Here is a 15,227-nt window from a genome sequence, read left to right as displayed (position 1 = left end):
CCAGTGCAAGTTTTTGAAACGCAGAGATCATTCATGTATCACCGCTGGCAAAAAACAGAATGGCACAAATCCAGATTTTAAGGCTTCAACAGTCAACTTGTTTTTGTTTTTTCTCCATGCTCTGTAGCCTAATGGAAAAAATACATTTGCAGTAGTGTAGTGGTTCAGGTTCTGGACTCATAACTAAGATGCAAGTTCAAATCTTGGGCAGGATACTGCTTGTGCCCTTGGGCAAAGTAATTTGCACAAACTGCTTCAGTAATGTTGCCAGCTGTATATATGTTAGTGATTTTGGATAAAGCATTAGGCAAACAAAGATAAAAAAATATTTTCTTACTTTGGCCAATTGAACCAAACCACCAGCTCTTTGTCTGCTAATAATTTAGAGACTTAAGGATTCCAGGATGAGAGTACACTGAAACACCGAAGAAAAAGGAGTTTTGAGTTTGTACACAGTGGGTAACCTGTTAATAAATCTAAGCAAAATATTACCCATAGAAATTTCAGCCTTCCACCTTCGCCGGTATTAATGAATAACAGAACAGTACAAATCTGGAAAATCTTTTCTGATCATGTAAACCCAGTGTTCCAATACTATCTATACTGATATACAATGAAAGCAAACATCACATTAGTAGCTAAGCTTATACATAATTTTATTTACATTTTAAATTGTAAGCAGATGGATTTTTTAATTGCTCAAGTAATATTACTCCTCTGGATAACAATATAAAACACTGTATGAGAAGCAATTCAAAAGCCATGGTGTTAATTAATTCAAGCACAGCAGAAGATCCAACTATTTACTGCTTCAGTGATGAAGATTGCTTACTATGAAGACAGCCAGTTTGCGAGAGACATTACCCCGAGAATGGGATGTTCTGCTTCAAACTAGTTCAAAGAAACCAGGACAGTGAGGGACAGGGCTTAAATTCTGAAGCACCTTATACAAAAATATACCAAACTCCAGATGGTCCAGTCTTATACAGTATGCACAGAACGTGTACAATTTAATTAATGTTCTAAATCAATATCAGGTGTAAACTGATCTGTTCTCATTAGTCTCACAAATGTTTAATTCTGTCTTTTTTTAACATAAAAAATATTAGAGCATCCTTTGTTGTTGTCTTTATACAGGTTTTAAAACTAATAAGCCTACTTATTTTTTTACTTTGCTTTATCGTACAATACATATTGTAGCAGGTAGCATCTGTTTCTTCATCTTTGCAAAGCAAGAGATCGGTTGAACGGGTCAGTTATGAGCTTGCATCGCACAGAATGCGCGGCTATTGCACAATCCTTTTCTTCAGTTACAATGGTTCTTCCATCTGAAACATGACAGACAGTCTTGCTTTCCTTTTTTGAGAGAACACTGCCACATTCAAAGCTTCCACCACTAGTCTTTCAATCCCTGTGATGTTCAAATGGCCGTGCATAAAGGATCTGGGATTTATAACTGCACTGAAAACTAAGAAGTATGAATTTAGGATGAACTGTGGTATTTGTTATAGATGACAGCGCTCACTCAAGGGAATCTTCAAATTCTTGACCCTCTCGTTCTTCTTAGTGCCCAGAGAAGGGGATAGATAGATAAGGCTTTATTGATCCCGAAGGGAAATTGAGGCATTTACAGCAGCCCAGCCCAAGACAAGCAAGACAGACATCAGAATAGACTAAAATTAAAATAAGTACAGCAATACAAAATAAAATAGGTAGGTGTGTGCAAAATATGCTAATAGTCACTGTAAAACAATAAAATATGTGCAAAATGCGCATAGGTATATAAAGATTGAAAGTACCACAGTATAAACAGTATATTAATGCAGTGTCCAAAAAGTACAAGAGTGCAACATGCTGTCCATAGATGAGCAGGTGAAGGGCTAGCAGTCCTGGCCTAGGGCAGTGTTATACACCCTGACAGCCACCAGGAGGAAGGACCTGCGGAAACGTTCCCTTGAACACCATAGCTGGAGCAGTCTGTTACTAAAAGTGCTCCGCTGTCTAATAACAGTCCCATAAAGCAGATGAGAGGCGTTGTTCAGGATGGCTGTGAGCTTGGTCAGCATTCTCCTTTCCGCCACCACCTCCAAGGGGTCAAGGCTCAGCCCCAACACAGAGCCAGCCTTCTTGATGAGTTTATTGAGTCTATTTACATCTCTTGCCATGATGCTGCTGCCCCAGCACACAACAGCGTACAAGATGGCCACTGCCACCACTGATTCATAAAACATGTGTAGCAGTGTTCCACACACACCAAAGGACCAGAGCCTCCTAAGAAAACAATCAAGACACCTGAAGGGTTGAGTACATAACATAGTAAGCACTTTTTGTCTAGAGCATGTTAAACAATAAAAAAGTGTTTATTTTAATGCACATGCTATCAAATAATTAGAAACCTCATTTTATATAATGCCTTCAGAAAAGCTTTTTTTTAAGAAAGCAGTTTCAAAAGATGAGATTGTGCCTATATGCTGTACATAAACCGCAGAGAGTGAAGACTACTTTAATATTAGAGTAGTATAGGGAAAAATATACTTCATTCAGTCTGTGCTCATATAATTATGCAAGTCTTAAAAGATGCTCTTCACAGCTTCCATGGTAACAGGTTACTTTTTAAATAATTTATGTGAGTGGCATTTTCTGCTAAACAAAGGTCAGCAACATTTGAATGCTTGTAATACTTGTAGAGACAAGTAATTCCTACTACAAATGACAGTGTAAAGTCAGAGAGAAGACCTGCCTCTCATTGAAAATAAACTCTTAACCAGTGCAGGAGCTGTTTTCAGTCTCATTGTATGCTGTGAATATTGAAACTCTATCACTACAAGCTACTGTACGTGGAAGATTGGCAAACTCAGACCTGAATTTATTCTCCTGTGCGTGTAAGATTTATCACAACATCTGCATTTCTTCAGAAATTGCTCTTTCAGTAATAAGATGCTCAGGGCACAAATTAAATACAAATTCAGTCACAATGTGTTGGTATAAAGAAACTAACACATTCAAGAAAATGTTTACATCTTTTCTCATCAGCAATTTTGCAGTGGAAGAATATTCCTTTTTCTACAGCTCTTCAGCTGTTCTGCTTGATTGAAAACCATTTGCATCTGCCTCATAATGGTTTTCTGAACATACAGTGCTTCTCTGTAAGAATAATAAATGGGAAAAAAGCCTATATACTGACCTACAGTCACCCACACACCAATTTGAATGTTTATCTTACAAATAAGAATGCTATTTCAAATTACACTACCTCTACACTATCGGCATTAATGAATAATGTCTCTCACCAATATTAAAAACATCAAAGAAATATTTCACTGAACATGTTACTTTCAGAAGTATGTTAACAGTATTTTGTCACATCTTCATTTTATGCAGAGGGCCCATGAGGAACAAGGCCATCAATCTGGGAGCAACCTCATCTCATTGAACATTCAGGGCATACTCAGTAATAATATTAAAATTATTTGATACTCATTGTTTTTCAGCATATTCTCACCTTATTCCTTTTGTCATTTTAATTATCTGTTTATTGTGTTACACTGCGCAGCTGAACCTAAATCTACATTAAAGTATTTAATGCCTGTAATTCAGAAATACAAACCTAGTCTTTTGGCTGAAAAAACAAATATTTTAAAAGAACACGTACAGATTTGATCAAACCAAATGTGTTGCGGTGAAGATGCAGCTAATGTATGAATCCTCTTTCCTATTAAAGTTAATGAGGTTTTGGTCTGGTGTTATCATAAGTGAATGTGTTATATCTTTTTGATTTCACTGAAGACCGGGACTTTTTAAAGGCACATGACATTAACAGGATTACAGTGCGATCAAAGGCTTTTAAGACTTACAGCACAGCATGGGAGTCTATTTATCTGGATCTTGGTGAAGGTTAATAGGCAAGGTATTAAACGGTGTAAGACCTTGTATTAACATTATGTTGTCCTGTAACATATTTAGGTTTGAGGTGTATGGCTCATATTGTTCATACTCTTTTGACAGTATACTTACAAAATCGAAGCAAACTCCTGCTTCCGTGTCCAACAGCTAAAGGAAGACTTTTTAAATAGTCACTGCATCATCATCATTACCCATATCATTATCTCATTGAGTCAACAACATGGAAATAAAAGAATGCACAGTTCTGGTACACTGCTGCAACTTTTTTGTGGTTTTGCTCAGTGATCTGAAGTTACAAATCAGAATCCATAAATAAAAAAATATGTATTTAGTCAAAAACATCCAAGGTCTGACATTGTCTTTGATTAAAATCTTGTAATTATTATTTTTTCTTTTTAACCTCCCCATCTGAAGTGTCTGAAAAGTTTCCATGCCTTTACAACTTATAAACTGCATTAGCACTACATTCGACATATACAGTATCTAACCTTGTATCATGTTTTATATACAGTATCATATCTAGGCATACAAAAATAGTGACATTTACATTTCTTGTTTATGGAAGTTCTTGCAGTGAAATTGTTTTAGAAACATTTTCATTGTGGGAATGTAAAACTCAGGCATTCCTAATTAAAACTAAACACCAATTCTTGGGAAGCAAAAGCTCCTTAAAGTACAAAAAAAATATTTGAACCAGATTAGTGAAGATTAATAAATTATTTTTGCCAACAAAAAGTGAAAAGGAAACTTTCTTTGGGTAATTTAACACTGGAAATTCATCACAGCTGGATGAAAACAATTTTTCATTATGAAATTTCAGCGTAAGCAAATGTGTATATCAATCAGCTTTAAATTATTCAAAGTCTATAACCCATTTTGGCTACTGCTCAAAATGCAATTTGAAAATATAACACAATCAAAAGCCTTGAAAATTATAGTCAGTTTAACAATTATAACAAGATTGTTAGCCTCTCCAAAATATGGGACAAGCCTAGAACCGTTCTGCTACAGTCGTGTAAGTATCTACAGACATTTCTGCCTTTTGTGGTGAGAAAGTATTAGCCAATGACTGGATCTGGAAACTCAAGAAACCACTCTCTGTTTGTACTCATACAGGTTTTTTTAATTCAAGCGGCTCAAGATGAAGACTTAATAAAGTATGGACAGCACAATAGTGTTATATCATCAGAAACATGCAGCCCCTATCTCTGAAAGCCATTTTTTACGTAATTTAATTTTAATAAACTAATTAAAGCCACAGAGCATCAGTACCTCAGCAAAATGGAGAAAATCAAAGCCCTCACTGGTTTTATTCCAATAGCGTAAACCTATCTCGTTTTTCTCATGTAGGCCAAAAAGCTCTGTTTCCAGTTAGAATTCAGTCTTCCTCTGAGAGCCCCTGCTGCCTTTTGTTTAACTTAACTTAACCTAAACAGTCTTCCTCCATTTCTGCTTCAGCAGCCAACTTTGCCTCCTTCTGACATTCCAAAGCTCTTCCCTGCTACTCCCTGTCTATATCTCAGTGGCCAGATTCCTTCTCCAACGATCCTCTTGCTCCATGTCCCTTTGCCTTCCCTCTCTTCTTTCAGCCCTTTGCTTGGCTCAAGACGTTCGCTCCTCGTTCCTCCATCGCAAATATCCTACGCTAAAGCTAGACCCCTTCTCTAGCCATTCCAAATAACTGTTCATACTTAACTCCCTTTCATTCCTCCTATCCTCCTTAACTCTGGGGACCTTACTAGTTATTCCTCCTAGGACTTTCAAAAAGGCTTCCATAATTGCCACATTTAAAAACCTTCATTTGATTACACTACCTCCTGTCTCTACTTCCTTTCCTTTCTAAAGCTCTTGAAATACAGTAGATGTCAGATTTGCTTTCACTTTTCACTAAACACTCATGAACAACCTAATACATTCACTCTCTTACATTCCACGGAAGCTGTCATACTCTGTTGACAATAATCTGCTTAATGCCCGTGCTGTTTCAAGCTCCTTTACTTTAACTGTTCTTCACTTTTCAGAGGTTTTCAACACCACTGATGAACGTCTATGCTTCTCTGCTCTCAGACCTTGGCTTTTCTAGTACTGCCTTTGCCTGGATCTCTTCCTTCTGTATGTATCACATCATGACTTTGAGGTTTTTGAGGCTTCTCTGTCTCTTCTCTACCTCTCTTCATTCACCACAGGTTTTCTCAGGGAACACTATTTGTACCTCTTCTTTTCCATTTCTACATCTCTCTCCTCGTGGCCACTCCTTCCTCTTCTATACCAATGATGTAAAAATCTTCCTTTCTGTCCCCTCATTATTATTTTACTCTGAATATTTCTTCATAGCTTTTCCTGATGCTACACATCCCACTTAAAGATTACCCATGTTGAGCCTTTTGTAAGGCAGTTTCATTAACTAGCATAGTCAAAACAGAAGCATGTTAGTGAAACAAGAGCAGTAAATGGAAAACACCAAGGACATGAAACATTCCCTTTGAAACCAGCGGATATAATTATATGCACAACACTATGATATACGTTATATAACTACGACAGATTTTTTTTCTTCAACAAACAGCTGACAATAACACTAACATAGACCAAACTAAATTGCTTCTCTTCTCTATAAAGAGCTTCAGCATTTGGGGAGGAAAATAAACATACAGTGAGAAAAGGAAAGATAAATAGAGCTTCAGCATTTCAGAATTACTGTGTTGAGATACTGATCTTGCTACAGTACGTATGTGAATGCACCTTGCTACTTCAGCAATTAATGTACATGCCAGGCTGCTAGAACTAAACTGTTTTTGATATCTTCTGTACTGTGTGCAATTCAGTATACTATTGTAATACAACTTGTATTGTTGTATTATTGTATCATTTCGTTACACTGTGCTGTGTTTACTGTGCCAGGCTGCTGTTGCACTGCAATTTCCCTCACGGGATTAATAAAGTATCGATCGATCTATCTATCTTTTACTCTCCACCAGAAAAACATGAAAATGAATCCTGCTAAATTCTTGGACTCTCAAAGAATCCTGTAAATGTGGCTTTGTTTTTAATCAATGTTTAGGGGATAAAAATGAATGTCTCGACAATCTAAAAGGCATGGCTTTGAAATGTGTAATGAATATTGATACAATTTCTACTACAACTACTACTAATATTTTAAAACTATAAAATCACTGACCCTTATTCCAATACTGTTGATATATGTAATGATATATGATATATCTATCGTGACTGATATTTGTATATAAAGTCTGCCGGTATTACAAAATGAAAATAAAATTAAAAGTAAACACAAGGGAAACCGAGTTATTTGGGACAATTTATTATATTGGAGGTGGCCAAGGCTGGCCTTGAGCTTGATTCTAGACTCAGATGTCCCCTGTGTGGGTTTTTCAGGTTCTGCTCATGTTTGTGTGAGATCTCTTCAGGTGCTCCAGAAACCTCACAATGGGATTTCCCAGTTTTTCTCCTCAAGAATTGTTTTAAATTTTATTTTAAATTTAGGAATGAAGCTGCATGTTGGTAATACAGTATTGCCTATCCTACAGTTTTTGTGAAATCATAAAAAATGTAAGGAAAACAGGCATTCAGCATTTCATAAATAATTTAAAGAAACATTTAATTTCACTCTTCAGCGGTCTGCAGATTTGACCTTTTCAATTTCTCCATTAAATGTAAAAACAGATATACTATTTCCTATATACCATGAAACAAATATACCAAAAGTACATGTTACTTTCTGGAAGTCCCAGGCTGTAAATACGTTTACAAGCATTTAAATTCCTCGGTATTTCTTTGGCTTCCGATTAAGATGTAAGAAAACCAAAACCATTATCTCCACCACAAAGGAATCAATACAGTGGTCTGGCTTGTTTTTGCTTGTTTCTGTAACTGATTGATTGTGATGACTTACTATAATTTGTAATAATTTGAATGCCACTGTGGCAGGTGCCAAGATACTTAAATATAAACTGACTGCACAATTCACTACAACTGTGCAAAACAAACTGAATGATCTTATTGGATTACAGTACAATTAGCACACAATCGACTTCATTTTGACAGTATTTAACACGTGCATTTAAGACAAACAACATACCGCTCTTAGACTTCAGTATGTGTGATATGATGGAATCATCAATTGACACCAAAACTAAAAAGGAGAACTGTAAATTCTGCCTTGACATTTATGATATATTCTTTAATAACTGCGTTGTATGTCACGCGTTGTGACCTTACGGTGCACTTAAACTGAGTTCAGGGCGTTTTTAAGGTGATACACACGTACAGTACTGTACTGTACTGTATGCGCTAACTGTATCCATTGTTAAAGAATATGCTGACTTGAATATTGTTACGTGACAAACACTGGGCAGCCCACAAACAATACAGTATATTATGTTTCTGTATACACTCCTATACTACTGGCCCTATACTGACTGCATAAACAACACTTCCAACAGCCCTTATAGTTAAGCCAACTGCAAAGCATTATGTTGTACCTGCAGACTGTAATGAGATTCTTCCTTTCCACTGCTCCATTCCTAGATGCGCCCTTCTTCCGAGATAAATTGAGTCCCAGGCTCAAAGATGCCATCTCTAGTTTGCGCCGGCGTCTTCTTCAAACGCAGAATTCAGGAAACATGCGACTGTTCAGTTCAGACAGATACACTGCCAGTCTGTCCGTTCCCATGCACCACAGCTCTGCCTCAGCCTGTTCCACCGCCGCAGATCTGTTGCTATAACAAACATGAAATGCACAAGGCTCGCTTGCGAGAGGAGACCTGGTCATGAGATCGGCTTTGCGAAACAGCAAATAACAAAAGGGGAAGGGTTTCGTTCTCAAGATTGTCTCTGGTTAACTAGTAATCACATGCATCACTTGTGTAATATCAGTAAATGCTCGAAACAGAACAAAATACAGGAGGAAAATGTGTATGTTGCCAACGGGTGAAATAGATACGTAGTATGCCCTAATTCTACATCGCTCTTTAAAGGTGCATGGTCTGTGCAGTTACAAACATATCGATGCTACCCTCACTCTTCCAAAGCCGCTTTCCTAACCCAACTCACACACACACACATACTGCAGTCACAACTGGCCAGGTTTGTAATCCTTCAATCAAGTTTCCTCTGAAGAGCATCACAAGACCGGAAGTGTAATTGACTATTCTGATAATACTATAGCCGATGTAAGCAGATAATGCAGTCATGTAAATGAAGTTTTTCCCTCCCCGAAAACAAAACGACTCCAAATTTACACATTAGTGCAGCCTTTGGTGTCCATTAATATGTCCACAATGAAACAAAATTAAAAAAAAACGACGTGGTTGCACATTTTGCTTATTTCTGAAAGGTTCTGACATTGTTTGACATTGTTGTAAAATTATAAAGTATTTTAAAGGCTTCTTTGCGCCTTACGTTTGCATTTACTGAAATCTGTGCGTCATAGGTCTTGCATTTCAATTGCTCTAATTTTAGGTTCCTACGGGTATTTCCGAAAGGATGTGCACAGTCAATTAAAAAGAGATCAAATGAATGTATACATGGATGACAAATAAAAGTGAAACATATCTGGAACAACTCCATTCGTAATTATTATTGTTTAGGTGGGTAGCTGCGTCAGCATGCGTAGGCTGCAAAGGAACAAGTAATAGGTTTATTCCATGCTGAAAAAAAGAAGAAAGAGAACACAACGTTTCGGCCGTGGAGCCTTCTTCAGGTGTGAGAGAGACAGGGCAGTAGGCAAAGGTAAAGTAGCGGGAGAACAAAGGTTGAGAGGGAGGAGGAGTGAGAGGCGGGAGCAGGGGACAGAAAGAGAGGCCAATCAAGAGGTGTGAAGTCAGAATGGGTGCAGAGAGGTGTGAAATGAAACTTCCAATGAATGGAGAAAATTTAAAAGAACAGTAATCTGACGTTAAGGGAAGGGAGAATGTGTGATCCTAGCTGCAGAATAATTTTAGTTTCGGTGGTCTTTCTGATGTATGAGTTCGGAAAACCGTCTTTGAGAACACAGATGGAGAGATTAGAGTGGTCGTGGCCGTCAGAGGTGAAATGACAAACAATGGGCTTGGAGAGATCTTTAATCTTCACAGCCCTGACGTGTTCTCTGAAGCGGTCTCCGAGTCTCCTTCCTGTTTCCCCAATGTAGATGGCTGGGCATTTACTGCAAGAGATACAGTAAATAAGGTTGCTGGAGGTACAAGATGCCCTCTGGGTGATCCGGAATTGTCCTGAGGGGCCTTGAATGAGTGTGGTGGTGGCTGTGTACTTGCACGCTCTAAAATAGCCTGAGTTTAACTGTGTGAGTCTTCTCAAAAGTACTGTGTGAGCCAATTTTGGGCTATTTTGTACATCCCGGACATTTTCCTTTCCTGCCTTGCCTTGTAGCCAGGTCTCTTTGAAATACAAATAGCAGCTCTGAATGCCTAATGCCTTTATTGCAGAAGACAGCAGGTTTTGTAGTGAAAGGGTAAATGCAAAACCTGTCAGGGACTGTACCTTTTAAAACTGTAGCTTGGAATTGTCTTTAAAAATTGTCCCGTGTATATTGTACATGCTGCTTTCAAAGTAAGCAATGTTAACTGGGATACATGCTTATAATTCTACCACGGAGCAACGAGAAAGCATCAGGCAGTTTTTCTGGTCTAATACTGCCATCTAGGGGGTGAGACAACAATTACACCAGTATTTACTTCCTCCTGGTGATGGTTCTCTTGCCACTGAATATTTGACAGGCATGGCCTGAAAATGTCCCTTTAACGATGGAACTAGATGCTTCCAAAGCACACAGTCATAACAGAGATTATTACCATTTTTCCTTGCTTAGCATGTTGTTTTATTGCCCTACTTTTGCAGGTGCGTAGATGTATAGCTATGCACATTGGTAAAGTGTTACATTTTGTTCACCTTGTTAGTGCAACACTTATGGTTTCTCATACTGAAAGCATTGGTACTCATACTGAAAGCATAAAGTTTTGTTCTGAAAAAAACATTAGTCAAGTATTCCTAAAATCTCTGTTTCTGCAAATTGTATTATCTTTAACCTGTATTCTCCTCTATTAATACAGCACAGTGGTGCAGTGGTTAATAATAATAATAATTACTTACACTTTTATAGTGTTTTTCTGGACACTCCACTCAAAGCGCTTTACAGGTAATAGGGACTCCCCTCCACCACCACCAATGTGCAGCCCCACCTGGTCAGCATTGATGCTAAAGCGTTTGGTAAGTGCTCTTCTCTTCTGAGGAGTGAGGGTTACAGAAATAACGTATTTAAAACAGGAGCCACCCGTTGGGGTAGTATCCTAATGCAGCTGCATGGTAGGCCCAGTGGGAACTTCGGTGAAAAGAGCTTGGCATAAAGAATGGCAAGCTGGGAGTTAGGCCATCATCAACAATCCAATGGGAAAGCCACTGCTTTCAGTTGTATGATTTAACTGGAAATCCCCAGCAGCTTAAAATGGCTGGCAATCATTGGGACCTAACGGTGTTTTCATATTCATACTTAAGCACATGAGGGCTGTTATTCACTAACATTTAAGGAGACTGTTTCATCTGCCGCTAAGCACAGGCTCTGTACCTACAGACAGGAGATTCACAACAGTAATACCAATTCATAAAAAAACAGGACAACGATGAATCAGGAAACTATAGACCAACCATTCTTCAATTTTTACAGATTTGTGCGTCCTATTGTAGAACATTTCGTTTGGCTTTGGTCACCACAAAGCTAAGGTATGCGTATATGTGATCTGACAACTGGAATCAATTTCCTGTCGTTAAACTCTGTTTATTTTTACATTATTTTACAGCACAAAAATTATATTATAGTCTTGGAAAATATGAAAAAAAACAGGAATGATACCTGGTGAATCACCATATACTAAAAGTTAAAGGAATTACAGTTATCAACAGCTACAGTATATACTGTATGTCTTGAAGCACTCTGTAGCAAACTGTTATAAAGAGTACTACGATTAATTGATTGATTTGGTAAGTTGGTTGGTTGGTAAGAAACCAACAAAAACAAAAGAATTAAAATAGTTTTAGTTAGTTTAGTTAAGGTTATAAAGTGAACAATGTGTTTGAAACCGATGTGAACTTTTCAAGTGATGTTGAAAATAATGTGATTAAATGATATGTTTTATAATCTAATCAACAATACATGTTTTATACTACCTGCCTTTCAAAGAAAATAATATACAGTATATATATATCTTTTTTTAACTGCCTCCAGTGAGGTTTAAGTGTAAAAAACAGGAACTGACCTATTGTCTATTTGGAAAAAAACTACTACGTAATAAGTAACTAGAGCTAGCCGATAAATGATCAGATATGTGTGGGTGTGTGCTCTAGAAAAGTGTGTAAAAGAATTCAAGAAGCAAGTCTTACCTGGAACAACTGTTCAGCTAGTTTTCCTGGTAAGGAAAGCAGTTGTCTTTTACACAACCCTCCACATACTTAATATAATTTTGTAAGTTACACATGTATATTCAATTCTGTATGTTTTGAAAGAAATTTATCAATTTCAGGAAATGATCCCCACTAAACTTAATTTCTTGGTCAAGTGACCTATTTCATCATTATTCTCTTGACTTTGAGCTAATATGAGTGAATTTCAGTTAAAATAATAATGAGGTGTAAGATATATAATTTGATGATTGAATTGACTGTATATGTCAAATCTAATTATATACTGATTTAGTGACTGTATATTAATATACAGTCACTGTATATTAATTATTGAAAAGAAGTACATCTATATTTTAATTACTCATATATGTCTTATTCTGTTTATGAACTGCTGTATTTGTGACATATAATTGTGTAAATAATTTTGGGTGTTATCTCAACACTTAATATATTTGGGACCATACATTTTGCAACTTGATTTAATTATATTTCCTTCAGCTGGATTTTCTTGAAGGTGTTAAGCACTCTTGAAAAGTAATTTATCAAATAAATTGTAAAAACACATTATTCTCTTCACTGAAGATTTAGCAAATCTATATTTATTACCTGTGAGATCTAACAGGATGAGATGACCTCACCTTATGTAATCCTTCAAACACGTGCTTATTTTATTGCCACTGTGTTGTGCAACAGAGCAACTGAATTCCACACTGGCGTGTAATATAGTGCAGTGGTGAAAACATTATGCATCACTATAATAAATGACATGAAATTTAATTTTTCTTAGTATAACTTAGTATAACAAAAGATACTAAAACTTGATAGAACAGAAGTAAAACACAGTAGCACTTAATGTCTAGATATTTGAACTTCATGATGAAACCATGTACAAGAGGCATTGTCATAATGTTATATTATGTGCCTTCACTAAAAAAAGGGTGGGTTTTTTTTCGACATGATAAGCTAAACACACAGTAAGAACATGGACATGACTCATCAGCTTTCCATGTTTCTTGAACTTAACCCCACTGAACACAAGACGATGAGTACACCATGAGTATAGTGAAAAGCAGGGAAACTGAATTTTCAATCCATTTCAGTTTAATAATATTCATCTTCAACATCTGGAAAGTGATTTCCTACGAATGTTTGAGAGTTTTTGCCTAAAAACAAAAGAAAGGATGCAGAAGATGAACGCAGTTAATCTTGCTTGTTTGTTATAGCTTAATATCCAAGTCAAAATACAATTTCTTCCAGCTATTTCTTAAATGGTCCTAGAATTTGGACTGGAAATTTCCACCTGACTGGAAATCCAAACATCTTTTTGTAAAGATGACATATTCATATTTTCTGTCCTAAATGAATCTCCTTGAAGTTACGGATTAATCTGTTTCATTAGTAGTGTGAAATAGACTCCTGAGTTAACCTTTTCTATACTTCCATGGATCTTATATACTTCAGTCAACTCTTGTCTCACTCTTTTTGGCTCTAGACAGAAGAGATGCAGCTCTTTCAATCTGTCATTATATGACAGTCCAAGAATCATTTTTGTTACCCTGCGCAGAACATTTTCTAAGGCTCTATTATCTTTCTGTTGTATGGTGACCAAACCTGACCAAACCTGAACGCAGTGAGGTCCTACTGGTGCACCAGAAAGCTTAAAATGGCATCCTTGGATTTAAATCTCACAATGTTTGCTCTACACCCAAGCATTCTGTTTACATTTTTATTTTACTTCTCTATCTTGTCTTGATGAGAACTTGAAGAATCCATGTAAAAACACAAAAAAATCTTCCCGTGTGTAGCTTTCTTTATCTCGGAATCATCCATATGATAGGTATACAGTGCCAGTGTGTATCACTTTGTGCTAATTGATATCGAATTTCATTTGTCGTGTGTCTGTTCACTACATGTCTTTTTCTGAGTCTTTTTTAAATTCTGCCGGCCACTCCCCCTGTTTTAGTAACTAGTTTGCTACCTACTGTACATCTGAATGCAAATTGGTGGGGTAGATCAGGAAACACCGTGGGTCTGAGACAGATCCCTGCAGCACACCAGTGCTTACATCTTACATCTGTCTTACTCGGCTGTCATCTTAAGCAGCCCAGCTTCTAAATCAGTGGTTCCCAGTCCTGGTCCAGGTGCCCCACACACCTGCTGGTTTTTAGTCCAGCCCACCATCATTCGATCATTGAAGCCTCTGCTGATCTAAGACATTGCTTCGCTTTAATATTTGCATTTTGTTTCCGGTCACAAGTTTGGGACTTTATTTCACTTACAACATGCAATGGTTAAAGCTCCAACATGTTTAAGAGCTGGGAGCAGTGCTAATTAACCTTATTATCAAGTCAATGGAGGGTTTGATTGCGGAACTGAGGGCTCTGCTGGAACAAAAGCCAACGGCTGTCTGGGTCACCAGGATTGGGAACCACTGATTTGGAAGTTCAATTCAATTCAATTCAATTTATTTTTATATAGCGCCTTTCACAACAAGGTTGCCCCAAGGTGCTTAACAATGCAAGTAACCATGCAGTTTATGAATACAGAACAGAAAAGACCAGAAGACAACGGAGGAGAGGAACCAAAAACTCCTTAGTAAGGAGAAAAAAAAACTCTAGGGGTCCGAGATCAAATGGCTGCCCAACCCCTTTGGGCATGCTAACATTATATCATTTAAAAAAAAGGAAATAAATGAATGAGGGTATTAATCTATCCATCCATCATATCAGTACTCCATGCAGATCTCTGTAGACCACTAAATTGCTCCTAAACGATAGCTATATCCATGATGTCCCTCTTGGATCCATGTCAGTGATGCAGCATCCAACTCAGATGGTGCCCAGCCCGGACATCTTCCAGACATGTGGGGAGGAGAACAGGATATGACAACTGAGTCCTGTTCATTAACC

General features: G+C 37.3%; 1 protein-coding gene across 4 annotated transcripts in view; it reads right to left on the bottom strand.

Annotated features, from left to right (window-relative positions):
• Nucleotides 1–9,262, bottom strand: part of rundc3b (RUN domain containing 3b) — a 42,820-nt gene extending 33,558 nt beyond the window's left edge. For 2 of the 4 annotated variants that reach the window (XR_011190598.1, XM_069194794.1), the window contains exon 1: nucleotides 8,406–9,262. Coding sequence is in view for 3 of the 4 variants with exons in the window: in XM_069194794.1 (XP_069050895.1) it covers nucleotides 8,406–8,500 (95 nt within the window). In the remaining variant the exon portion in view is untranslated. The remainder of the gene's footprint in view (nucleotides 1–8,405) is intronic. The other 2 variants (XM_015358189.2, XM_015358190.2) reach the window with 2 other exon arrangements.
• Nucleotides 9,263–15,227: the final 5,965 nt, after the last annotated feature.

This window comes from Lepisosteus oculatus, chromosome 10 (assembly GCF_040954835.1).
Source record: "Lepisosteus oculatus isolate fLepOcu1 chromosome 10, fLepOcu1.hap2, whole genome shotgun sequence".
In the NCBI taxonomy this organism is placed as follows: domain Eukaryota; kingdom Metazoa; phylum Chordata; class Actinopteri; order Semionotiformes; family Lepisosteidae; genus Lepisosteus; species Lepisosteus oculatus.
Note: the sequence above shows the minus strand (reverse complement) of the source record. Positions and strands in the feature narration are given on the sequence as shown.